Genomic DNA, 27,831 nt, shown 5'->3' with positions numbered 1-27,831 from the left:
CAGGGCACCAGCGTGGCATAAAAACAACTGACCTGGGAAGCACAGATGGTACGACCGCAGGAGGCTACGGATTCAGGCTCTTCTTAACGGCTCACCAGGGCATACAGAGAGGCTGCTTCCACTTGGACGGCCATGGCTCACAGGGCGCGTTGTTCTGAGAGCCACTGGCAGAACAGCGTCTCTCTCCGGTGCCGGTTAAACAACGGAACGAGCAAAAAGAGTAGTTTCTCACCGCGGAATGCCGGCGAAGGCTGTGAATGAAGATGGGTTAATCGTTGTTGGTTTTTTCGTTGCCTCATGCCTGATATGATGCAATGTGTACATGGATTGTGAGGTTACAGAGCTGTCATGGATAGAAGGTCTGTGCAGGCCTGTGAATGGCCTGTTGCGTCCCCCTTTTCGCTCACTTCTGTCAATGATTTAAGCTGCGCTGATGCAGATTCCAATCAACTTATGAATAAAACAAAAGCAAGCAGACAAGAGGATTGAATGTTGTATTTTTAACATGCTGTGTGAGTGAGTTGACAGGGAGGTAACAACAGAACCCCCATACAGGCCCATATACTTCACTTTGGGCTCAGTGATTTTCTGAGAAAAAGTATGTGTTCAATAAAACCTTAAAGCTCTATCGGTGCTGATCTCCTGCTGGCAGGAGCTTCTTGGGAGATGCTCACACTGGCACCATTGTGTGTGTGGGGGGCCCTGTAGGCCTCTTCCTCATGTGTGTGTGTGTGTGTGTGTGTGTGTGTGTGTGTGTGTGTGTGTGTGTGTGTGTGTGTGTGTGTGTGTGTGTGTGTGTGTGTGTGTGTGTGTGTGTGTGTGTGTAGTGTGTGTGTGTGTGTGTGACGTGCGTGTGCATGTGAATGTGCGTGTGTGTGTGCATGTGACGTGCGTGCGTACGTACGTGTGTGCGTAAGTGGATGTGTATGTATGTGTGTGTTCGGGGGTCCCCAGGCTGCAGACCTCTTCACAAGGCCCTTCAGTCCTCCTCACAGAGGCCTGGAGAAGTGGGGCCACACTGACCTCCCTCTCTACCCGTCTCCCGTCCCCCTTTCCTCCGTTTATACACCGCTAGTCCAGCACTAGACATGTTAATGGGGACGCAAAGGTCAACGGCTCTGTGTTCTTTGTGAAGATCGGCCTGGTTACAGTACGGCCCGGACGCGGTTGCCATGATCTGAACACTCCAGCACACTCTGAACATGAGGACCGCTGCGGCCCTTCTCAAACAGAAGGCCATTATTGCAAGGTTTCAGAGACCCTTGAGGCACTTCACCCGACCCATGCGTTTCGGAAGCGGTACAGCCAGGCTGAATCTGTGTGTCGGATCCACTGAAGAGGTCCAGAGGCTACTGAGGTTCATTAATCCGCTTCTGGTGGATCTGCAGGGTTCAATATTAGGACGCTATGGTCACATGCGGGTTGCATGAACTCCTGAAGCAACCTCCACCACGACACGGTTCAGGTGGCGCGTACACACGCCGCTGGAGCCCCAGATGTTCCCCGGGCATGCCGGTATCATCCTGTGTAACCTTTGCTGTCACGGAGACAGCTGCTTCCATCCCGGCAGAGACGGATAACGGATGACCTCGGGGGGATTCGCAGCCCTGCGATCAATCATGTGTTGTGACCTGCAGACAGAACCCAGAGGTCCGAGGGGTCCCGGAGAACAGGTTCTGCCTCGTGGCTCCCTGGGGAGGGTGCAAGAGGGGCCTGACCCCGCTCGCCTCAACACTCCCCTTCCCAGGGACCTTGAAGGTCCTTCAGGAGACCGGCGTTTCTCGACCGGTTCCTTCCTAGCTGCTGCTGACGATAAACATAAAACAGATCTGGCTTTAAGGGGACGTCGGTTTTCCATGCGAGGAGAAAAAAATAAGAGGAGAGTGGCTGCAGTGCGGTCTGCGGTTGCGGGCGTTGCCGTGACGATGGGTTGTGTCAAACAGACCTCGGAATGAAGCTAGCACAGGCCATTAGGCAAAAGGCTGCTCTGGGGGCTCGGTAGGTCATGAGAGCACTGCCGGACGGCTTGGACGACGGGAGGTCGAAGGAACCTATTCAGAGACATTAAAAGGACAAGAGGGCGTCGAGTAAGGGCTAATCGTGCACTCAAACAAGGGGTGACGTGGCCCGTTCCTGCCGATTCGAGTCATGAATTCAACCAAATTGCGGTGAACCCTTTTACAACTTCAGCATAAAACGTAAATTGGGAAATAATTGGGAAAATATGCCTCAGCATGCTGTGTCGAACCGATTGTAAATGTCTTATTTTAACCCTGAAACAAGACTACTGTAGTATGATATTCAGCACTTAGACTCCCACCTTATCTTATCTTTGGTTTCGCTCTACTTTGGCCTGACCGACGGCATGTGTTTGAGTTAGAGGAGAGTCTGGCAGAGGGGATGAGTCCGACCCGACGTCTCCACACAGCGAGGAAGGAGTTGGCGGGAACGAGCAAGGAGGCCGTTTGCTCCTCCTCACACTGAGCATTACCCCTCGTCCCTTTGAGGCCGGGCACAAAGGGACGAGGGGGTCACGAGTTCAACGCGCCCCAGACCCTTTCCCCAAGCCTCGGATCGCAGGGGCATTCTTCTGCAGACGCAATCACAAAAAGCATCTCTGTGTACCATTCAGCGCCGCCGACCAGAGCCGGGCCGGGGCTAGGGCCCCGCGAGGGGGTAATGAAGGGGCCCCTAACGCCAGAGACTAGGAGCCGGGGGTCTCCCCAACCCAGACACCCACGTAGAAGGACCCGGGCTGGGGCACATCAAGGGCCGGGGGGTTTGGATCGACTTGAAACGAGATAGGAAATCTCCAAACCGCGAGCACGTAATTAAATGATGGCTACAGAGGCTGGAGGAATTAACAGGAAGTAAACATGTTGTGTGTCCCCTCCCCGCTGAACAGACGAACGACAGGAAGCCCAGAGATCCACTGCTCCAGCGCTGATTTAAATCATGTGTGTCACTGAACAAGCAGTGGCCGGTGTCCTGATGGTGTACAGGGATGTTTCGAGTATATCAAAAGGTAAAAGGGTAACACTGAAGCCTTACCAGACAACAGGAATGCATCTATCCCGGGCCAGTAATGAGAAAAACATGCGTCCCACTGACCTCGGCAGCCAATGAGCAGCCAGCACGAGCCTTCAAAGGAAGGCGCTCTCTCTCTCTCTCTCTCTCTCTCTCTCTTCCTCCCTCTCTATCAAACTTGAGGATGTTAAGTGCTCTGCGGCCCCTCCCCTAGTCTGTGAGATATCAGAATAGTTCCATCAGCTTCTCAGACTTATGAGTCTGGGGCAGGGGGGGGGGGGGAGGGATACGAGATAACTCTGGTTTGAATACCGTTCTGTTTGACATTACATCAAGCTTACATCATCCCGGGTCTGCAGCCAATCATGAGATGTTTTTATTTTTCCGTGAACGCGCTCGCGCTATCTCAGTCGAGACCAGCGTCGGAGTGTGGGTGGGGACGGACGGACAGACAGACAGTGGTCTTCACCAGGGGATAGAGCTGTTCAACAGGGGAGGGGGGGGGGGGGGGGGCTGGGGTTGAGTGGGAGGGTGCCTTTCACCAGGGAGGTTGAGTTGGGAAGAAAGCAGAAGCTCACTGTGAGAGACTGTACAGTGACAGGATTGAAGGCTTTGGGGATCGATGAAGGCACTGAATCAAAGGGGCCATCCTAGGAAGGGACTCTTCACAACCATCTAGGTTTCTCGCTGTCATTGAGCCAGGTAACCCAACACCACTCCTACAGGGCTGGCTTATGGTTGAAACTGATATCCTCCAACAACATCCCAAGCCCGTAAAAACGCTACAAATGCTAGCTCTAGGCTGAGCATCGTATGCTAGGTAGAGAATGTGGTTTCAAAACCACATTGAAAAGACAGATCATGTGCTTCTGTCCAAAGTAGGCGATCCATCATAATCGAAATCCTTGCACAGTCCTTAATACATAAGCCGTATGCCAGTTATTTAGTAGTAGCTAAGTTGTTGAATTCATTGCTAGATCTACTATCTCTCTTTTGTAACAACAGCTGCAAGAATAGACAAGAACGGAGGTGTACTCACAGATAATATGCTTCAATCACACCCAAAAGCATTTCCAGACTGGGCCATTTTACCGCTCCTCATTATCTCTATGGGATCTACTGAGGTCCGTTATCGTAACCACACAGGATTTAATGGTCACATTGCGGCAATTTAAATGTTAATTAAAAGGCACTTAATTACATTAGCAAGATTACATCATCATGTCTTCAACGTCCTTTGTCATTGAGACCATGTGACGTGGAAGGGGAAATGTTGAATTATATGCTGTTATTTGAGAGCTTTTGCCAGGCGGGAAAAACAGCAGGACTGGTCGACCAGGTTTCTATCTTTCAAGCGGCGCCTGCATGCTGCGTTTCAAAAGATGGGAGAAACAGGGAGGGCCCCATGTGGATACACCTGGGGTTTGTAACTGCGTGTGTGTGTTCATGTGTGCGTGTGCGTGTATGTCTGTTTGTGTGTCTGCCCATGTGGGTATATGAATAAATGTGTGTGTGTGTGTTTGTGTGCGCGCGAGTGTGTGTGTGTGTATCTGGGCCTCCCCAGATGTGTATATTACAAATGTGTGTGTGTGTGTGTGTATGTGGAGGTGCGTGTGTTTGTGTGTGTGTGTGCATACGTGATTGGGGGTGTGTGTCTGCGTGCATGCATTTGTGGTTGTGTGTGTGTGTGTGTGTGTGTGTGTGTGTGTGTGTGTGTGTGTGTGTGTGTGTGTGTGTGTGTGTGTGTGTTTCTATGCGTGTGTGCGTGCGTACGTGCATGTGTGCACGCGTGTGTTTGTGCACGCGTGTGTTTGTGCATGTGTGTGTTTTTGTGTGTGCAAGGGAGAGAGAGAGATGTGGTTTGAGCTACGCCCTGCTAATCGTTGCCTCCTGGCTGTACAGTGCTTTGATACTGGAGGTCTTGCGCTTCACTCAAAGGCCCTCTTTGTGAATCAGGTGCATTCTTTATTTTCACAGTTTCAACTGCTACCTCTTCTGTCTGGGCACGAAAATCTACACAAAACACGACCGGGAGAAAACTAGGTGTTCTCAATGTTTCCCAAATGTCAGCACAATTGTTTCCCTGAAATGTATACGAGATAAGGATCACGTTTCCGAATCGTCAAAGATCGTCGTATTATATAGGTGTTATATGACGGCAAATGAGGAACCCGAACCCCGAACCCGAACCTCCTGAACTAACCGATTACAGCGGCGTCCTAATCGAGAATAGGATGGAAAGTGTTCTGAGGAAACGGATTGTGACCAAGTTGTTATGGTTGAACGAAATATCAAAGAGCATGGATTAAGCTAATGGAAAGGGTGGATATTTCTCTCAGCATGTGCATGGTATGTGTGTGTGTGTGTGTGTGTGTGTGTGTGTGTGTGTGTGTGTGTGTGTGTGTGTGTGTGTGTGTGTGTGTGTGTGTGTGTGTCTGCGTGTACATGCGTGTGTGCATGGTTGTCTTGTATCTGGGTGTGTGGGTGTCTCTGTTCTGTGCGGTTCAAGCATGTTGTCTGTGGTGTAGACAGCTTGTGGTGGTCCTGCCTATGTGTTTATCCTTCTGTCTTGACCTCACCGGCAGATCCCGAAGTTATACGACTCCAGAGCCGCGCGAGCGAAAAAAGGTCCACCTTGGTTTGTTTACTAATTCCTTTGGCTCACCTCTCAGGAAGAGAGGGCTATAAATGAGTGTGGACATGGCTCTTACCCTGACATACCACGATTGACTACCTCCTTCCTCCAGCTGCCACACCCTGGGGCTACACCTACAGACCTCGGCCCGTGAGGTCTGGGAAATTCACTGCCAGCACTTGGACACCGAGGTCTAGGAAGTGCACTGCAATCCAGCTCTGACCATGAGCTCTGGGAGTGAGATGGTGAAGCAGCAATATTAACCACGGCCAATCAAAGAACCGTGCTTACGCAAGCAAAACATCTCCTTGCCGGCCAACCGTGTTATTTCTGTGATAGTGGGCGGGTGCGCTCATTGGTGGGTTTCAACTGCAGGAAGGAAACGTCTTTCTGAAGCTCAGAGCAAAAGGGTCCGCTGCAGCAACCTCCAGATAGCTGAGCTGTGGCTCCTTATTCAGACCGCAGTCTGCGAGAGAGACCGAGCCTGACTCGCGTACCAACATTTTCCTTTCGAGCTGTCGGCCACCATGGAAGAACTCTGCAAAAGTTTTTCCTCAAGTTCCCCTTGAAACCCACGATGGGGGAGTGGGCGGAAGCTCCACTGCTCAAAGCGGCTGTGGCCGGGGTGGTTGAAGGCAGAGTCTGCCACGCAGCTGCTAATACAGCCGCGGAACCGGCCGACACCATCCCAATGTTTCAAGATGGCGCCTGTGGGCCGAGCAGTGAAGGACGGCCATGTCTGTGTGGACAGAGAACCTCCACGAGGAAGGTTTTCCTGACCACACTTCCTCTCGGTGAAGTCGGAGTGCTGCCATATCAGGGAGTCAATTTCATCCTCGGAACGTTGATACTAAACAGACCCACTCTCATCCCTCTCATCCTCGGAACGCTGCCACCTCCCAGACCCACTCTCATCCCTGGAGCGCTGCCACCTCCCAGACCGACTCTCATCCCTGGAACGCTGCGACCTAACAGACCTACTCTCATCTCTCTCATCCCTGGAGCGCTGCCACCTCCCAGACCGACTCTCATCCCTGGAACGCTGCGACCTAACAGACCTACTCTCATCTCTCTCATCCCTGGAGCGCTGCCACCTCCCAGACCGACTCTCATCCCTGGAACGCTGCGACCTAACAGACCTACTCTCATCTCTCTCATCCCTGGAGCGCTACCACCTCCCAGACCGACTCTCATCCCTGGAGCGCTGCCACCTCCCAGACCGACTCTCATCCCTCTCATCCCTGGAGCGCTGCGACCTAACAGACCCACTCTCATCCCTCTCATCCTCGGAACGCTGCTACTAAACAGACCCACTCTCATCTCTCTCATCCCTGGAGCGCTGCGACCTAACAGACCCACTCTCATCCCTGGAGTGCTGCCACCTCCCAGACCCACTCTCATCCCTGGAGCGCTGTGACCTAACAGACCCACTCTCATCCCTCTCATCCTCGGAACGCTGCTACTAAACAGACCCACTCTCATCCCTCTCATCCCTGGAGCGCTGCCACCTCCCAGACCCACTCTCAGATCTAGAGACTAGGTTAGGCTTGAAGGTTGAGGGGGCCTTCGGGATACAGTCAGGGATAGGAGCGATGCAAGCCACTGAATTCCTACTCACTACAGTCCAAGCTGTTGAAGCCGTCAACATGTACACCACTCGCCTTCCTGCAGTTATAAAATAACAAAACAACTTTCAGCCGTATGTAGGACCGTGCCATAATGCCATGACCCTGACATCACTCAGAATGTATGGGCTAAGTGCCAAGTTGAAGCCATAACCAAGATACAGAAGATATTCACCCAGAAGGAAGAGGAGACTGGTTCAAACTGCCATGGCTAGCAGCAGCATGATATCACGCAAGCATAAATGCTACAAATTAGCATTCTCCTCAGACATGAGGCTCTGGGCTTCGTATGTGGCTGTCACAGTCACACCAGACTTTCCAGGCCAATAAACGTTTCAATTTTGTTCTGGCTCGCCATCTGCTGTTTTTGCTTTCCTAAAAAGCCTTTCCATAACAGTAAAATTCCTCATGCTAAACCCCTAGGGAACGTGGCAAGGAAACAAGAATATAGAAAACAGTTAAGGAATCTCTGCTATGCCAAACTGCTCTGCCCAGCATAGAAACAACTGCGTTGCTATGAATGGTCTGTATTAGCAACTCTGTAGGAGAGACCGTACAAAAGGCTTTATTTCTAATAAGTCACTGATAGACCATGTTCGACCCCCAGGGGCAAACCACCACATCATGTCGGAAAGAAAACATAAACTCACAGAATCGGCCTGTACCAGCCATCCTCACAGCTGACACAACAATAAGTCACAGTCATTGTTTAGCAGTGGATACCCCTTTAAGTTTTTCTCTCAATAAGGTAAAGCAAATGTAACAGACAGTATTTTAACTCTGTTTAACCATCAGGGAACATTCAAACAAAGCACGGAAAAGCTTAGAATGCACCAAGTCATCCTAATGTGCAAATAAACAGACATGTGGAGGCTGTTCCAACACTAGGAACAGCGCTAATATGCAGCGTGTGTTATGTGAGTGTTTCTAAAGGAGACTTGTGGAGGTTTTCCATCATATTGTGGTTGCAGTCAAGGTCGCTGGGCTTTGGTTCAGACTTCAGCACAGCAGAATTATGGATACAAAGAAAACCTCTTATTACTTTTATCGTTATTCTTTTTCTTTCAGGAAACTATTCTTTTGAAGAGAACGGTGAGTGATAAACATAAAATAAATACCTTTTCCCCCGGTAGCCTTTGACATTTTATCTAAATTCCCATAAAAATACAACGGTTCACAAATGTCAAGATATATATAAAAAATATGATATTACGTGTCTTGCTTCCCTAAAAGTCACTTCCACTTTAAGTAGATGCAGCATTAAACAATACAATGAAATCACAGATAACTGATTTCCTTTATCCTTCCTTTACCTTTATGCCCGATGGAGAAAGATCCCCTGCTCTACCAAACCATTAACACCCTCATGGCAAGAACTCAACATCCAGAAGGGAAAAGCAGCGGCACATTCCCTAGTTAGTTTTTACGCCGCAGTCGATAACAACACAGATGGAACGCGTTGGAATGGCTGCTCATATTACGTCCGCCCAGGCGTCACCAGGCGACTTGAAGTCATAACGGGGAGATTTAAACCCTCTGTGAGCCCCGTGACGTGTTCGCACCGGGACCCCCGTTAATCCGTGATACAAATGTCACGTTAAGGCTGTTGGCGTTATGCTGGCGATCCTCACAGACAGTGCATTGTAAGACGAGCGGTCCGGGGGGTGTTGTCGACAGCTCAGCAGCAGAGGCAGAAGCCCGTCCTTCATCGTCGCCAGGTGCTTGGCTGCCGTCTCCCCCCCGTGCGAACAACACACACACCGGAGAGGAGCCTCGCCAACTGGTGGCGGCGGCGGCGGCGGCGTTCCGTTCGGGTGCCGGCGGCTGATGGCCCCGCGTCGGTGGAACAGCTGAAGCAGGTGCCGACCCCGGAGGTCGCGCGTTTACCCGCGCTAGCGCGATTAACACCGGGTCATTGACGACAGACACACAGGTTTTTGTTTTTTTTCTCCACGTCTGACAGCTGTGTCTGTTGGCCGGATGACAAATCGGTAGAGGAGCCTTCGGAGGAAAGCGGTTTGATTGCGGTCTCACTACAGCATGCGTCCTCCTTCAAGGCCTCTGGCGACGTAGGAACACTGCTTTTGTTGTTGTGATTTATGTACCGTTAATTATGCAGGCCTTACATACACTGAGATCGAACTCCATCGTGGAGGAAGTGGTCAAATGGGATTTGACGTGAGATCAGACTTTGAGAAGTAAGCTAACTTACAACTAACTTACAATGCACCATACTGGAGATCTAAGGAGCAATTGATATCCCCACTCATCCGGGAAGTTACTGAAATATTTATCCGACCTCAAGTACTGTTGAATATGAGAACAGAAGTCTGGCATTACGTTGTTCTCCTTGCCAGCGTCTCCAATGAAACAACCAGAGCATAAAAACACAGGCTCGTCGTTATTGGCTGCTTTATTGGGGAAGTCGTGGATTTACACCGTCTTTGTATTAGGACTCTGAATTGGGTTTGGCCATTAACAAGTAGGGTTGCAGGCGTTCCAAAGCAAACGTCAAACATGAGCTCAGAACCAAACTGAGACAACTGCTTTTTCATCCTGATTTCCTAGGTTATATAGTGGATTTCTTTTAGATTTTTAGGCTTTATTGCTTGTGTCAGAAAAGGTAAAAAAAAAAGGGTACAAACTTTGAGAACTTCACTCTGGGTATGGCTGAAACTCCAAATTGGATCCTAGTGTTGGGAACTCAGCGCAGGAGTGAATTAGCGACACGTAGAAACTGCAGTTAATGAACACCAGATAACAGGTGAGACGCTAAATAAAACCAGAGGGGTCCAGAGCCTCAAACAGAATACCAATTAAGCCAAACCAGTTTAATATTTTTACAGCGTAATCCTCTGAGCTCTGGGTGCCTTGCAACTCAAAGTCCATGAAGGTAGCCGGTGCCTGGTGGCACCATGACCTTTCATAATACAGTGTTCACTTCAAAGGCGCCGGGCCACTGCCCCCTGGAACTGGACTTCCGGAAGGCCGGATCATAGAAAAAGCATAATTAGAGGGGATTAAAAAGGCCAATTCTAAACAGATTCCTAACAGATCAGGAGTCAGAAGGAGGCAGAGGAGGAGGAGTGGAGCTAGACGAAATTAGCAACAGAGAAGTGTGTGTATGCTTGTGTGTGTGTGTGTGTGTGTGCGCGAGTGTGCATGTGCGTGTGTTTGTATGTGTGTGCTTGTGTGGCTGTGTGTGTGTGTGTGTGTGTGTGTGTGTGTGTGTGTGTGTGTGTGTGTGTGTGTGTGTGTGTGTGTGTGTGTGTGTGTGTGTGTGTGTGTTTCTTTGTGCGTTTGTCTGTTTGTGTGTATGTAAGTGTGTGTGCATGCGCGTGCGTATGCATGTGTGTATGTGCCTATGTATGTGTCATGCATGTGTCTGTGCATGGGTGCATAAATGTGTGCATGTGTGCATCTGCATGCATGTGTGTGTGTGTGTGTGTGTGTGTGTGTGCACGTGTGTGGGTGTGCGTCCTGGTGGGGCGGGGAGCCCAGAGTGGAGCTAATGACTGTGGTGGTATCTGGCACGGAGGCAACGTCTCCCCAGCTCCTTTAAGGTTCCCTCCAGCCCATAGCCACCATGTCATGGGCAACCTATACTAAAGCCATCGTGCAATTATAGGAATATCAAGGTCTTTCCTCTCATCCATTACCGTGACATGTCGCTGGGCGCACGTTCCGAGGGCCCTTCTTCTCCCTCCCTCTCTCTCTCTCTCTCTCTCTAGAGCATGGAGCGTCGCAGCGGTTGGCCTGGCTCCGGCCGGCCCGCGGCACAGGAAACCGGGGTTTGCACTGAATACACAAGCGATGTTCTCAAGGTGCATTGTGCGGCGGCCATGTTGGGAATTGGCTTTGATCGGAAGTTCTTATCAAGGGGATCCATCCGTGTTGAGAGTCAAACATGGGCAGCCATTTTAATTGGAATACATGAAGACAAGAGTGAGTAAGGGGACAACGCCGATAACATCTTGAACGCTCAAGTAATTCAGCTTATCTGCCACAGAGACTGACAGTATAACTTGGAAGTACTGATGTTGATCTGATTCGACAGGAGTATAGCAAGTTTAAAAAGCATACGACTAAACCCACACCGAACCCGACCGGTGATCCAAACACTTAGTTTCTCTCCCGACTCCTGTGGGAAGTTAATGAAATCTTTGTTCAAGCTCGGCAAAATTAAGGTTGAATATTTGATGTGCACTACGGTACGCCATTGCTCACAGAGCGTGCGTCTACACCGCAGCGTAACTAATTAGATAACGGAAAACTCCCCCTGTGTTTTGTCATCTAATTTCCCATTCTAAAGACGGACCTGGGATACAAACAAACCAATCCTGGCCAAATGGCAGCGAGGCAGGTTTAAACACAAGCCAGCCTCTCCGACGGTAGGACACGCCACTATATATGGTGTTGTCTATTCAATTGTTCTCATTGGCTGAGTAATAAAACGCAAGTGTTGCTCTCCCGCTCCATCCATCACGCTGAAGGAGGCCTCTCTCCCCTGTCCACTGTGGCAAGGCCCGGCCGGCCCACTGCGAGGCAGGGACCTTCACAGAGATAAGAGCCCTCAGAGATGGAACAGTTTGGGCCTGTCACTGTTCCCGCTGTTGTTTCTAGATAAGGCAAATATGTGCACCGCATACAGGAACTCACAGGAACTCGCCTGCTACGTCCGTCAGTGGGAAGCACTCCGGTAAGGTTGGTTTGCTGTTCTTAGTTAAATGGTCAATGACTGACGAGAAGCAAACAAAACAAAAACATACAGCACATCACAATACAGAACTGTGTGTGTGTGTGTGTGTGTGTGTGTGTGTGTGTGTGTGTGTGTGTGTGTGTGTGTGTGTGTGTGTGTGTGTGTGTGTGTGTGTGTGTGTGTGTGTGTGTGTGTGTGTGTGTGTCACACTGGGGCATAACCATGCTATGTTATTGTGAACTCTGGGAGAGTCGCTATGCATCATGCAGGTTTCAACAGCCCGTAGGAAACAATACATTGCACATCGCAGGCATGCTCTGCTTAGCGCTCCCTCTGCCGAGGACGTTTGCTGAAGAAGGTAATATGTTTACACAGGGATCCTGATTGGTTGACACACTGCATTCAATCATAGATTCCTTGAATTCCTTACAGAGTTCAGAACCTCTATTTTTCAACCAATGGCTGGCTGCCATAAACAGTGTTAGTTTATTTGTGCATGTCATTGCGCGTGCATCTGTGTATGTGTGTGTCCGTTCGTTTATGCCGGTCCTTGTGTTTATGTGTACGTGTGTGTCCGCGGCGCGCTGGTATGGTGTGTCTGTGTGTGTGTGTGGGTCTGTCCGTGGGTTTATGTGTGTGTCCTTGCGTTTGTGTGTGTCCTTGCGTTTATGTGTGTGTATGTGCACGTATGTGTGTGTCCGTGCGTGTACGGTGTGTGTGTGTGTGTGTGTGTCTGTCCGTGTGTATATGTGTGTGTCCTTGCGTTTGTGTGTGTCCTTGCGTTTATGTGTGTGTATGTGCACGTATGTGTGTGTCCGTGCGTGTACGGTGTGTGTGTGTGTGGGTCTGCCCGAGGCCATGCCAGGGAAAGCTGTAAGCCAGCCCTGAAGGTTACTAGTGTCTGGGCAGGCCGCACTGCCTCCTTTCCCTCTTTATTAGCGTTGCGTCGACCACTGGTTCAACAAGTCTCAGCTTGGTGGAAGAGCCCTGGGAAGCTGAACAGAGCCTCTCGGACACAGAAAACCTGTGGGATAGTATTGGGGCCGTGGGAGCATCGACAGACTTTTGGCTGCCACTAAACCGCGGGTAGACAGCAAGTCCGGACCGGTGGAGCGAACAGAGGCAGACAACGCGCCACGAAGCCATGTGACACTCACGTGTTTGCTTTCCTATGGAACGCTGTGATGTCAAGTCGTCCCCCACCCCATGTCCTCTTACTCACTTACCATACGATCACCATCATAATAAGAAGGACACAACCGAGGCCACACAGTCTAAATAATTATATTTTCGGCTACATATTTCTGCTTTACAGCCCTGTGCACCGGGAGTTAACCCGGGGAGGGCCTGGCCCAGACGAGAGCAGAGTGACCATATATGTTCAGGCTCCCGGCCTCCTGATTCAGCCTGAGACGAGGACATGTTTGCAGAGCAGAGTGTTTAACATGAGGCAGTGTTTGCGTGCTTTCATCTCCACTCTCTCGACTGTTTAAATATGCCCATCATAACTCACTTGCATCAGGCCACGGCGCGGTCTCAAGCACTAAACGGCCGCGCTCTACACGTTTCTCGTTTCCCCGATTAACCGAGTGAAAGCCCAACCGACGCGAGCCAACCTATCAATCCCCCGTTCCTTGACGGAGAAGAGTGTATTGGTTGTGCCCCCGAAAAGCAAACCAGGCGCCCCCTCTTTCACGCCTCCTCTCACGTACCTGGTTCCTTCTTGCTGCCCTTCCCCCCGTCTCGGTTCTTCTTCAGCACCGCCTTGAACATGGTGTGTTTACTGGAGACGCGCCGGTTCCTCCCTGCAAGAGAAGCACAGGGTCACGTCTAAGCACTCGGCGGCCGGGGCAGGGCAGTCAAAACACATCCATTCTCACCTCGCCTCTGCAACGGAGGTTATCTCCTAGCTAAAGAGGAATAGCTTATTTTTTATTACTCACTAACCCCAGTGTGCTGGAAAGGAAAATGGCATGAGAGCAGCAGCATACGTACTACGCACACATACACACAGCCACGGTCAAATATAAACACATGCACTTTCCCATTGAAAGCAGCTGACCAGAAACGGAGTGAGTTATCATCTTCCCCTAGCTATCTCCTTTGAATAAAGGGAAGGAGTTAACCTAACAATTGTTAGTGCTTGGCACTTGGTTCTAAGAACATCCTTACTCTACCGACAGTGATATATTGTTTATCTTCCTTCTGACAAATGTACTTATTGTAAGTCGCTTTGGATTAAAGCATCTGCTAAATTCCCTAAATGTAAATGTAAAATGTATCACAAGAAAGTTCACATAGTCCTGGCAAACGTGTTTTTCTTCTTCGGCCACCAGCCTGGCATTTCCCCACACCGCTTCCAATCCCGCAGGTCAATAGAGGAGACGTCGCGCAGGAACAATGCTCCTAATATTTAAACAGCGCTGAGCCAGGTGGCCATCTTGTTATGGGAACAAGGGGGAACATTCGGTCGAATGGCCCAAACTCCATGACTAATAGATGGTATGTGTCTGAACTGGGGCCCTTAGAAGTCACTTCACTGCAGACACCCCACAGCCGGCGATTGACATGATGACCTTCTGAGTTGAGTTGGAACGTCACATATTAAAATAAATGCTACACATTAAACTCTAATTGTGACTGAACCTGTTCTGCAGCTTCGCACTCAGATACAAGATTGTCACTTAAAACAGATTAATTCAACAAAAAAGCGAAAGCTTTTCTAAAGCCACACATGCAAGCCTAACCGAGGCCTGTGTCCCAGAAGGTTAGCTTAGTTTACCAATGAGACAGGACAAGGATAGTGAGCAGCTTATTAGCATCCAAGAGCAGCATAATCTAGGGGCTCTTCCCCTGCAAAGCTGTGAAAGACTTTAATGATACATTAAAAACAGCATAGCTGAAACACAGTAAAACGAGGCATTTACCAAACCAGAAGGTCAAGAATGTAAAAGACGGTTAGCGCAATATATCATGATTATTATTATACATCCTTGCCCTTTAGTGTCTATGACAGTCTTGAAACCAATTCCAAATACAGTAAACGTAAAAATCATCAAATGAGTCAATAGTCCGAATTTAAGTTTTCCGTTTGCAACCAGAAATACTAAAGCAGGGGTTCGCAAAGTTTTGACAGCTGAGGGCCAATTTAGGGCAGCCAAAGGAAAAAAACTGAGGTTCATCCTTTCAAAGTAATGTACAGTCGGATTAAAACTAATAAATGTAACAGGATTCAATTGAAAGCTAGAGAGAGTCGACTTTTCTCTTTACATTTATTTATTTTTGTTTAAATTAATATTGATATAATAATTTATAATAAAACCTTTTTTTTTACTTACATCACTATGTCATTGCGGGCCGCGAAGAATGTTTCTTGGGGCCGCCATTGGCCCGCGGGCCGCACTTTGAGAACTAATGTACTAAAGTATGAACGAGGGTGAATATTACTACATAGTATCTGATCTGGCGTCAATGTTTCATGTGTTTCGATATCCTTGTGAACAAACCATGTGATCGACAGGAAGAAACAAAGTAGGTCTCCATTACGGGCTCTGTCCAGGATCAGGTGGTTGTTTGAGTTAACATAACATCATCAGCACACCGCCGTTGTTTCAGAGAAGAAAACATTCTTGTTTAGCCCTGTATAGCCCTGCAGGTATAAAAGAGCCATCTGGGAAGTCCAGTTCAGGCTATTTAGTATATAGAAACGTAGGATGTCCATTGCATGTGAATATCTTACTTTAAACAGGATTTAGGTTAGGGCTACATTTATTATTTTTAGTGTAGTAAATCTTCTGCAATAAAAAATGTACTAAGGATTCTTTTTACCAATATTAATCAGATAAACACAGTTAAATCTCATGTCCCATCCTCCACTATTACACGCTATACTTTTTTGTCAACCTGTCCTATTTCAATCCCCTTTCACAGGACAGGACGTGGATTAGGGCTGTGTTCAGGAGGGCCGTGAGTCACAATGGACTGCAGACTGAATACAGTCATCCCGGTGTGTTGCTCAGCACTTTGCATCGCTTCACACTCACAGCCCACCCCGTCTCCCTGTGTCTGCCTACTGAAAGCGCTTCCTCATCACCGTGCAGACATGAATGAATCATCATTTCAGACAAACCACTCCACTGCAGGTCCCGCTGAAGGAAGAACGCCTTTGTGGGTGAACCGGCCTTATGAAATCAGTTCCACTGTAGGAGGTCCAGTAACTATAAAAGCACATTTAATGACAGTTATCAAAGTATTATAAAAACTATCAGGCAGCTCTAACCGAACGCTTGATAATTGCGTAGCGGTTACTCACATTAATTGAGGGCTTATTTCTGACTCAGGAATCCCACAACAACCTTTGGGCTATGAAAACAAGATATATGGGTGTGAGGGAGAATGGTATGGCAGGTCACGGCCGGAGTAAGTAACAGAGATTCTGTATGTGGCTGATGTCTACCCAGATCCTAATCTACTGTACATTAGCGTGGTCAGCAGGCCTGTTGATAGCTGTGTGGGAGCGAGCTAGGCTAGTGCAGTCCATCTCCACAGTAACAATAAACAGAGCCAGGGCTATCCCGGAGGAAATGAGAAAAGCCTCCGATATCAGAGAAGCTAGAAACGCACAAACGCACGCACACTTTGTGTTATATAAGTAGCGAGAGGATGTTGGATCAGGTTCCAGAAGTCTGTGCCTTAGGTTCGCACCTGACTAAACCATTTTCACAGCAATTAGGCCTCGGGTCACAGAGACTACAGCTTAACATTATGTGATTAAAGACTAACATTGATACTGAGCAATTATATTGCAACACTGTAATACTTCCATGTGCATGCCAACCCAAAAAAATGAATCGACTCGACTCACAATGTTGAGTGATTCTTTCATGTCGACCAAACATTTCCAAAAGGACATTTCATGGATCAGAGGAAACTGGATGGACAGCACCTGAAGACATGACTTTCAAAGAGCACGAGCTGAAGCAAATTTATGGCATATGCTGAGAACCAGCGAGTCCCCTGTATTCCTTCACTCCAATTATATAGACAGGGAACAGAACAACACATACCCCATGGACATTCACACCTGGTGACCAGGCTGTGTTGTTTTGCACTTCCTCGACTGTACCTTGGCTTAGTTATTTTTGAGATGCCGATATAAACCTCCCTGAGGTTAGATAGGGAGGTCTACCCGGCAATCAGAAGTCCATCTCTAACATAGAACTCAAACCTTTCACGAAATCAACGTGAGGCTCTGACCAGAACAAGAGAGCAAAAAGAATCAACTTCAAACAGTGATAAGCCACGTCAGGGTTACAATGGTGACCTTTTGCAAGGAAACCTCCCGGGGGCGAAGTTATGGCGCAGAACAGCATGTAGCGAGTCAGTCATGAAGAAGGTCAGGCCTGCAACGCTCATCGTTTTCAAGCCAATGCATTTAAGAGGAGTTCTTGTATTAAAGTCCAAAAGAAAGGGCCCTTAGAAGGGGGCCTCATCATATTGGAATACAACAGCCAAAGTCCTGCTGTGGCTTTGTGGACACACACTGGTCGAAGAGACGGAGCAGAAACTCAGCATTCACATGTATTCTGTGTGAGACACCCAATAGCGATCGTGCATCCCACAGAAAGGCAGAGCAGGACAGATTTGCTTTGAGTAGAAACCAACAGAACTAACAGGCCACAGCCTCTGTAATTTAAACCTCCCTCTGTAAGAGGGAGGGAAAGCACACATGGGCAGCCCTACCATAGAGTCGGTACGCTTCCCTCTGCGGTTTCAAGCTTGGTCTTATTGACCTTGTTCACCTTTAAAGTAAGTAAATCTGTTACATCAAGCGCTCACTGAGTGGAACGATGAAAAAAAAGAAGAAAGCGAGACACACAACCTTCTAGAGGAGGAACCCTTCCACTCTGAAGGAAATGAAAACCCAAAGGGTGATATCAGGTGATAGCCATGGAGGTTTTCACAGGTCTCTCTCCAGCATTGATAGAGTTCACCTCTGTGTGGCCTGAGCCACACCTGCACAATGCATGGCGTGACGTGTGGTTAATGGGGCCATCAGGCCACATCACTGTCCTCTGAGAAGCCTGACTATATATAGAAAGGAAGTGGGATTGTTTTCCCTAATTGCCTTTGGCCTGGAAGCTTTTCACACACGTCGGTCGTTGGGGAGTTTGAAATGGCTTTGTCCTTTGTCATGTGCCAGACAATGGCAGGTTCCACCTTGGACACAATCTGGTTTCCTGGTTTTCCAAGGTATGCAAGGAAGAGAATGCCAGCTATTTCCGATTCTGTGATTCTCTGTGAAGAGTCTCCAAGAATGTTGTTATTTCTTTCCTACTCATTTATTGACATGTGACCTATGTCCTTTCAGCCAATTTATCAAATTATGTCATTATTTAAGACAAGATTAAATAAGACTCTTCTGAACTACAGATGTGCAACATAATATCCATCAGCGCGGTTTCTTTGGGTCCTTGAACAGCACAGGAAACAGACCGGGCCTTGGAATGTGCCTCAAAAAGCTCCATGAAACAATGAGAAGTTTGTGAACAACACAGAGCACTGCAGGTATATAAGAATGGCCAGTATACTATGTGTGTTGGGCCATTGTAATCCAAGGTTTTTATATCCAAACAGGCAGGAATGGACAGGAAATAAAAGGCTTTTTTATATAGAGTCAACAAATCATATCCCCTTCACGCAGTCATGCCATGTAGCTTGTAGCCTAAAACTATATCCAACGAGGCACTATAATCAAATATTAAACAAGACAAATCTTGGTTTTGGCTTGGATGCCAACTCAGAGAGTAATGGCAGTGATTGGCTTGGTAATGACACACTAAAGCCAGCATGCACATGTGTCCTCTGCAGGCGGGCACTTAATCAACTTGGCAACCACCCAGGTGAACAACTGTCAATAATTGATTGGGCCCGTTCTAGGCGCCTCAAATGTTAACCTTTCCTGGGAAACCTTAGCGTCCTTTTTAAACTGGTGTGACACAGTAAACCCATAGCACTGGTAACAGAATAACTTCCCTGGTTCAGCTGCAATTTCAGGCTCAGAAAGACCTGAAGAAAGACCTGAAGAAAGACCTGAAGGGCATAGTTATAAATTGTGTTGGGTCCAATGATGAGAAAATAAACTGACATTCTCGAAAGTCAGACATTCCCCTTCCCCTCGGGGGAGAAAATGACATAATTGTATCACAGGAAGATTAAGAGCCCAGACTAGGGGCTAAGCAACCGTGGTTCTTATTGAAGAAGCTATCCAAAAATTTCAGAACAGGATAACTTGATCTATTCGCAAGGCTGCCGGCTTGAGAGGTGGAAAGATTGGCTCCTCCACGAGATAGCTGTTAAGCAAATGATAGCCTCTTCATTCTTCTATGGCCGATAATTTATCAACTAAAGATAGCAGGTATAACATTGTTACAATGTGAGAAACTGTGTCTTTTACTCAAGCAGGACTGCCGGAAAGCCGTTAGGTGTCTAGGCTTGTTTTAGTGAGCGATCGTTTCTGTGAATTTATGGTTAGACCCCAGGCGGTAGAAACTGACAGATGCTGACGTTCTCAGGTGTCTGTCCCCCTCAGTCTCGGGTATCAGTCCACAAATGCACCGTCCCCTTTATAAAACACTTATTACCGACACCTATTCCTCAGAGAACCCAATAAACTCTGAGAGAGGCCTAGTCAGTCTGGGCCAGTGTTCTCCTGTTGTTATCTTTGTGTCCTGTGTGAATTGCTAAGACTCCTCAAATCAGACCAATTAATTATAATTACATTACAGGATGCCTTGTGGTGCTATTCAACCAATAATTTATACCACTCAATACCTCAAAATATACAGGAAATATATATAATTAGTTAAGCATAAAACATAAAATACATAACGTGGGTATTTGTACCAGTACTAATGGCTGTCTTTCATGGCAGCCATTTTCCCCCCGGTAGATAGGTAGCCCTAGCTCTTATTTGATGAGTGGTAAAACATTAACAAGTATGGTATAAAGTCTACAGAGGGAGTTACCGGGAAGAGAGATCCCCCTCTACGCCATGACTAGTAAACACATCGACAATTCTTTCCTTCCTGAGAGTGCCCCTTGAAACGTGAAAAGAAATCTGAAAAGACGGATAAGATTGTACTTTATTTTAAACCAGATGCATTGTTTTACCCGTTTAAAATTCCCCATATGCTCAGCCAGCCAGACAGCATAGATAAGAGGAAAGCATCCACACGCAATGGCAGATAAGTTTTATAATTAGCTGGCTTGCCCACTTGCTAGAGCACTAGGGCTAGGGCTAATCAGCGTAGCCTTTGAAGCAAAACCTCCTACAGTGAACACGGTGGGGGAGTGCAGGAGGCACGGTTTCCTGTTCAAATATTTGTCATTTTTCTTTGGGATACTGCTCTCAACGATGCCAAGATATTGCGGGGGTGTACATATCCGGGCAGTGGGAAAGGGTAGAAATCGGGGCTAAAGCATTCTCTGTACCAAATGAAGTGTTTATTCATTTTAACTCCCATCTTGGGTCTGTTTCAATGGTGCCCATTCTCTCATGACCTGTTGACCTCTGGGGTTTTGTATGCCCCACTATTACATCGAGCTGTCTCACACACTCTCTCTCGCTGCCTCACTATTGTCTCTCTCTTGCGCCAAAGTCAACATTTGGCTCGCCTCTTTTCCTAATTAATTATTACAATTCTGTCAAAGTTCATTGCGTCAGAGTCAGGGAATGAGTTGAATGAGTAATCATACTACACTTTTAGCAAACCAAACCTACTGTGGTCCCCACCTTTACTTTCTCAACTCCATTTATAGAGATAGTGCAGCAGTGTTGTGGAACACCAGTCTAGTCCCACGCTTCCCTTTACATCGCAAGCCCACAGGTGCACTGAAATACAATGTAACTCAATCACGGCGGTGATAAGGTTACGTTGCCTAAAGGGAATGAGGGGAAATTAAACTGTGCGGCAAGCATTTTGATAGGGTGAATGGATCAATGGGAGCTGATGATATTACACAATGACTCAGTGCCAAAAGGCTATTGACAGGCTAATAATTTTGAGAAAGAGCTTATAGAAAAGGGTGACAGTGGTGTTAGTTATGTTATGTCAAGTTTAATTACGACTACTGGTGCCTTGAGGTGGGAATGACGCACCCAACGGAGCATTACAACCGCCAGCTTTGTTCTTGTAAGGGGCTGGGCTATCAGGCCTTCAGCTATTATTTTAAGGACTCCTCTATCATAACAGAATCCTATCAGTAAGGCCGGATTAAGTTTGACTAGCAACCACGTTCACTGTGATCTAAAATATCAAACAAACACAGAGCCACATTTACAAACAGCCGCCAGATAAGACATATTTCATGCCGCATTTCACATCAGTAGACCTATAGCCTACAGTGTTGATTCCCCGTTACCTGACCAAAACTCTCAACACGGCTGTTGTTGGTCTACCCATAGCTGTTGTACCAACAGAAAACAATAAATAAAAACATATCCCTTTACAGGCTCTCATCAGGGGTCAGCAAAATGGCTGACCTAAACCCAAGGAAATCGATTCTGCATGTAGTTGCCCACAATGTCTGCACACATCGCCTTCACCATAAACCCTAAAGTTGGTTCAGGTCAGAGCACAAGTGGCATCAGCTGGTTCTCGCTCCTGCGCCATAACAAAGCAGTGCTGGTGAAGGCAGCACCTGTCACCAGCCAACTGGCTGAGGACCATGGGAACCAGGCTCTGGAGACGCATACAGAGAGCCGCCAGAGGCACTTCAATGGATTGGAATGCCCTGAAGTATAGCCTATACATCGCCACTCTCACATTCACCGCAACTATAGTTGAGTTCCTGATCAGCTTATGATTGACAAGGTAGCTTAATTGGCTGATCCAGATCTACAACAAAAAGCCATGCTTGGTGGAAGTATACTAATTAAAGGAAAGTGGTGGAGGTTCTGAAGATAATAGTACTAATCGTAGATAATTACACGTTAGTTACACCTGCTTGCCAGACTGAGATAGTTGCCAGACTTAATATTTCTTGATGACAGCTTGTATCAATTCATAAACTGAAGAAGTCTCTGCTGGGATATGTGGGACTGTTATATATAGAGTTGTGTTGCATTGACGCAGGCTAAAAGGCCGGTAACACCTAAGAATGACGGTTAATCCATAATGACTTCATCAGCCTCTGATGACCGAAACGGAATCTGACATTTCACTAGATCGAAGGTACTGAAGGAGCCTGGGCTTCAAAGAGCCCAGCTGGGTCTCCGCATCCGCGCAGCGGTGAGCGGTCAAACTTCAATACATGTGGGCGATAGTGATTATAGTCCCCGAACCTAGTTCCTCCGGCTCCTGATTTAAGACCCACCACATCTTATCTTTAATTACAGCAGCATAATTATTTGCCAGCATTGAACAGGAGCAGGCATAGGCCTACTACCACCACTTATACGTATGGTATGGCTACTATAGTCATGTATTAGAATACCAGAATCAATGCATTTTACATTAGGAGAAAGTTCATGATGTGAATAACCCATGGTCTTTCCAACACTTTCCTAATAATAGCATGTGTACAGGGCAGGATGACATAGCCCGCACCTGACGGCAAGCAGACATTTTTAAACCACATTATTCAAAGTGAAGCCGGTGCGTCTGCCGTGTGTGTGTGTGTGTGTGTGTGTGTGTGTGTGTGTGTGTGTGTGTGTGTGTGTGTGTGTGTGTGTGTGTGTGTGTGTGTGTGTGTGTGTGTGTGTGTGTGTGTGTGTGTGTGTGTGTGTGTGTGTGTGTTGCTAGGCGAGGTTTATCCTGCTCGCTTCAAACACCATCCAGTAAAGTTCTCTATCAGCCGGTCGGGCGTGTAACCATTATCACGTTCATACACGGGGAAGAGGGGTGTAAGAATATAGCTTGGTTGTTATCATGCAGACTAAACGTGGAATGAGCATAAGGAACATAACCTGTGAATAACTTTAAAACGCATTGTCGCTGTCAATCATTCCCCTTCTGATAGCCGCCTCCTCGGGAGACATGTCCCGACATTCCTCCGACGGACCCCCAACTCCCCACAACCATAGTTTACAGACTTTGAAACAAACACTAAACACTTGACGACCCAGTTCCGCTAAGTCGATTAAAACAAAAACTAAATCACATACCGTAGAAATGTCATGGATATCCAAGTCCAGAAAGTTTTTCCCCAACGTTTATCTCCACATGAAATCACTGATGAACTAGTTGGTCGGTCCCGGCGACGGCTCCTCCTCCTCCCGCACTAGACCTCATGAGGTCATCGGGCTGGTTACCGGTGGGCAGGGCATGCCTCGTGTGCATGGAGCCCAGGGATCCAAGCAGTGTTGAGCCACTATGAGCTACCGGATTGACGCAATGGGTTCAGTATTAAACGTGGTTTAAAAAGGTCTGCTTGCCATCAGGTGTGGGTTATGTCATCCCGCCCATATTCTTAGGAAACATTTGCAGTTCTGCATGTTCCTCCATCGACTAAATATGCGAAGACCATGTGGGTTATTCACATAATGAACTTTCTCCAAAATTGCATTATTCTGATGTGGGCGTGGCATACTTTTTTTTTTTCTATCGTATATTAGTGGTAGGCCTACTCCAGGTGGATGTTGGCTAAAACCAAGGCGATTAAAAATAAGTGTCTTATATACTTTATTTAAACGAATGTTGCTTTGGTAGAGCCCATGTGGGCCTTATTGTGGGTCTCCCGCATAAAAATCAATGAATCAAGCCTCAAGGGATATTCGGTGAGAGTAACTGCACGTAGTTAGCGCCCTCGCCGATTATTAAAATATCAGACGCAGGCCGACTGGATTTATTGAACACACTTTGATTTATTCATCCAACCACAAGTGTGTAGGTGGAATTCACGCCGATAGCCCTTTAGCGACACCATCAGGAAGAATGCGCTAAAGCAACAGTAGTTTTCATTCATTACCAAGTTGTTTTAAAAGTAATACAGCAACAATTAAATTAACAGAAAGAAAGTAATATTCAGCGTTTGTATTAAATGGCACCGCATTCATCATCACTGCACATCAAATAAACCATCCCACTTCTCTGTGTGAGGCCTGGTTAAAATAGAATTGATCCTCCGAGTTTTCCCAAGCAGTCAGACGTCTGGGGCCATCCTGGGCTCCTCTGATGGCTGGGAAGGGGCAGCCGCTGACAGCAAAACACACCCCGTCTGTGTCTGCTATAGCCACAGGACCACCATGGGTCTGTCCTCAGTAGAGCGTCGGAGGACTGCTTAACACACAGGTGTCGTACTGGGGAATGTGTAGACGCCACCAGCATCACAGAGGTCAGTAGCTCTGTTTACAAAGGGGTATGAATAAGTACCATTTATTTCTGGTCGATTTACAGACTCTGACCCTTTGCTGGCTTTTATAACCAAGGAGGTAGACAGATACAGAAATTATAACAGGAAGTTACTATGACACACACACACACACACTATTATGAGCTAGGTTAAAGCTGGTTCACACCACAAACCACCAGCCATGGCTATTCATAACATTGGACTGGTTGGTTCATTAGCCACATCCAGGTGTCCAAAAGCATAAAAATAAAAATAAAAAGTCCGTGTGTCGCAACCAAGCAGCGACGCCTGACTGGAGAACACAGAACAAAGACGGACTCACCTCAGCGTCACCTCCCCAGCCCCGCCATCTGGTGATACCGGTCTCAGAACCTGGCAGCTCTCCTTCAGCACATCTTGTAGCCTTGAGGGCCGTTAAAGCGCCTGTTCGTTAGTGGCAAGAGGAAATTAAAGCCAGAAAAGTTTGCGCTGCTCACTTTCAACATCACTGGTGGGGGTTATTCCAACACACGTTTTCCACGAATAATGCAATTAAAACTAGACCAAATTTCTTTATGTTGTAGCCCATAATTGAGTTTTTACTAATGGGTTGAACCGTTTTAATTTAAATCTCATCTGTTCAGCTGCAATTTAATTAAGTTAACTGGAATTGTACAACATATAATTTATATAATTAACCGAAGTATCAGTATGAATATGTCAAAAGGGGACCAGGCGATTCCAATATGACCAAATAAAAAGGCAGCCCATCGTTGACACCTTGTTTGAACCCCCAAGGTCCAACACTTGCCTTTACTGCCATCTAGTGGCCGTCGTGAAACAAGCAGGATAAACAAACGAGACACAAGTGTGCTAAAGCCAAGTGAGTTTATTCAAGCCATTATTAAGTGCTATGCAGTTACACATAAAAGTGTAGAAAAGTCGCACTACATAGCCATGCGTTTAACTATACATAACGCCTACGTTCTTTTTAGTCAAATGCAAACAACAAATTGTACATTAAACAATGGTACATGTTTTTCTAGACAAGCCCCTGCAAGTGCAGCTTCAGCATTACACGCTACATAATAGAGCTTACGTCGACCAGACAAAACGGCCTACTAGGGCTCGCCATTGTGGCCTCAATCACCCCCCCCCCCCCCCGTTCACAGTCCACCATACTGTCACTACTCCCGTCAGGGACACGAGTTAGAAGAACCCCCTGCTATTGCTACTGCAACACTTCCTGGGCTGTTGGATGCCGAAGCTCCTCAGAGCGTGGGTCTTCTCCGCTGCCGGACGCACCTTGGCGTGTCTCACGCTCACCTGGGTCTCTGGGAACTCATGACCCATCTGTGGACGAAAGAGAGACCGTTTTACAAAGAGCAGCCTTAGCATGATGAAACGTGTTTGACTAGCTCGTAGCTTAAAGTTAACAGAGCATCTCTGAAGTCAATGCTAATCAATAGTGAGGTTGATAATGGCATCAATAAAATCACATCCTACAACTGAAAGTCTACGAAAATAAAATAAAGCTGACCAGCCCGTAACCCTTTGTATACCAGAATCGTCCTATCAGCACTCCGAATACCCCTCCCACTCACAACACCAAGTCGAGATATGCTGGTTGGCTTAGCTCAGCTGCGAAGCCAGTTAGATAGGATAATACCATGCTGGGAGTTTGTTTAATTTACTACCAACTAGGAGGGACTTGTTCTTACACGTGGCAAATTTAAGTGCTGTAGCAAAGATTCAAGAGCTATTAGTTGAGCGCTTTGTTTGAAATGGTAAAGCCATCCTTCGTCTATAGCTGATATAAGCTGTGAGAAGAAAAAAAAACAGCCGTTAGATTTTAGACCACACCCTGCTCATTGCATCTGGCCTGTCAATCACAGGTCCCTGAACAAAACAACTCTCAACGGCACAACAGCAATGGGAGGGAGGAGACATTATTGTGGTGGTTGACTTTCAAAGTCTTACCCTGTCACCACTCTTGAAGATATATAGTAATGGTGTTCATTTATCATACGTCTTGGTTGTGTGCTGACCAGGTCCTACCTTGCCAAGGGTCCCGGCCAGCAGAATGCTGACTTGGTGGGTTCTGCTGTAGAGGGCGAGGGACCTACAACGGCAACAGTGTCTGTTAAGGCAGGGACATAAAAAGTTCTACCTGATCTTGACGGAATAGCCCCAATAAAAAAAAGCTTCCACTATTCACATTCTGTACCAAACAATTTATTTCTCAGCACTTTCTGTGAGCAGGAACTAAAAAAAGAACACGCAAAACATAAATACCTTGGTTTATCCGTCCTCTTAGTCTCCCTTTCAGAAATCCCATGACCGTCTTCAAAGGCCTTCTTGGCCACTCGCTTCCCCCCAGCCATCACTGTGGACCATAAAGACATCTTTTATCACAAACCTTTACTATAGCCTTTTTGAATCGCATCCACCACTACAGCCTTCATCATAAACCTCCAGGCCTACACCCAGCAGACCCACAACCACATGTCTTCATACTAGTCAGGGGAAAACTCCCCAAAACTAGAGTGGAAAGGGGAAGCAAGCTGATGTTTTTATACTAGACGGCACGTACTTTGATCATGAGTTCAGAAAGAACATCGTGTCTCCTCGTCGAGCCACCACCTGATGCTGCACCGCAATGATGGGACCTTTCAACCTCAACTTCCAGAATATAGGACGATATATAAACAGACAAGTTTCCTATACCAATACACGTTTCTCAGAAATATACAAGTTACATGTTATTGTGGTACGAAGGGAGACGGGGAATAGGATACGGTTTATTTTTAAGCATCGTACTGATAAAGTGCAAGTTAGCCCGTTGCAGTTTAGCATCACTCTATGTTGCATAGAGAGTAGCGTACAATATAAGCACGTTGGATACATATACGCATGTGTAACACGTTGTTTGCAGGACTAATTCGACGAAGTTCGACAGTTCTTTGCAAACATTCTGAACCGCGTCCTAAAAGCATCTAGATGAAAAGTAGGTTTTTGGTTTAAAACACCAACATACCTGCAGGAGGATGGCCAGCTTTCAGACGAGAAGCATCTTTCACTCCCGATTTCGATTGCAGCACCATTTTAAAATGTCTCAACAATTGGAAAATACCAAAACACAACGCCCACTCTCCTTTATACCCAAACTTTATGACGTCCTGAATTGAACTGGTAGAAGTTGTTCGTGGCTGGGGGTGTGGCCTCGATTGGGGCGTTGCCAGGTTAGGGATGTGGCCGAATTAGTCGTTGCCGAATTAGGAGACTGGCAACGGGATGTTGCTCCTTAAACGCTGCATCATCAACTAATCAAATAGTTTATCACTTCTTACACATCTTTTCATTAAAGCGTCAAGTGTGCAATATAGGGTCACATAGCTGTGGTTCTGAAGACGGTTAAACGTGGGTTAGGCCATCTTAACTTTCTTAACTCACTGGACCTATAGTTTGACTGGGGGAGGAAGTAGCCTACAATAATTTATGATAAGTAATTC

At 47.1% G+C, this 27,831-nt stretch overlaps 2 protein-coding genes across 2 annotated transcripts in view; both read right to left on the bottom strand.

Moving 5' to 3' along the window:
- Nucleotides 1-23,345, bottom strand: part of LOC132448307 (protein TANC1-like) — a 59,575-nt gene extending 36,230 nt beyond the window's left edge. The window contains exons 1-2 of the mRNA XM_060039471.1: nt 23,154-23,345; nt 13,699-13,791 (exon numbers count right to left, since the gene is read on the bottom strand). Coding sequence (XP_059895454.1) covers nt 13,699-13,759 — 61 coding nt within the window. The 5' untranslated portion in view covers nt 13,760-13,791; nt 23,154-23,345. The remainder of the gene's footprint in view (nt 1-13,698; nt 13,792-23,153) is intronic.
- Nucleotides 23,346-25,193: 1,848 nt separating this feature from the next.
- LOC132448683 (death-associated protein-like 1 homolog) lies at nt 25,194-27,518 on the bottom strand. Its single transcript, XM_060040161.1, has 4 exons — nt 27,357-27,518; nt 26,615-26,705; nt 26,378-26,441; nt 25,194-25,672 (listed from the first exon to the last, which is right to left on the bottom strand). The coding sequence occupies exons 1-4, from the start codon at nt 27,421-27,423 to the stop codon at nt 25,529-25,531; spliced, it is 366 nt and encodes a 121-aa protein (XP_059896144.1). The 5' UTR covers nt 27,424-27,518; the 3' UTR covers nt 25,194-25,528.
- Between the last annotated feature and the right edge of the window lie 313 nt (nt 27,519-27,831).

The sequence above is a fragment of the Gadus macrocephalus genome, chromosome 20, assembly GCF_031168955.1.
Source record: "Gadus macrocephalus chromosome 20, ASM3116895v1".
NCBI classification, from domain to species: domain Eukaryota; kingdom Metazoa; phylum Chordata; class Actinopteri; order Gadiformes; family Gadidae; genus Gadus; species Gadus macrocephalus.
Note: the sequence above shows the minus strand (reverse complement) of the source record. Positions and strands in the feature narration are given on the sequence as shown.

Excerpts from the sequence above, each read along its gene's own strand:
- LOC132448683 (XM_060040161.1), bottom strand. The coding sequence starts at position 27,423 with ATGGTGCTGCAATCGAAATCGGGAGTGAAAGATGCTTCTCGTCTGAAA. Across the intron at positions 26,442-26,614 it reads AAGAGGACGGATAAACCAAG|GTCCCTCGCCCTCTACAGCA; the intron begins GTATTTATGTTT and ends TTGCCGTTGTAG. Across the intron at positions 25,673-26,377 it reads TGGCCGGGACCCTTGGCAAG|ATGGGTCATGAGTTCCCAGA; the intron begins GTAGGACCTGGT and ends TTTCGTCCACAG.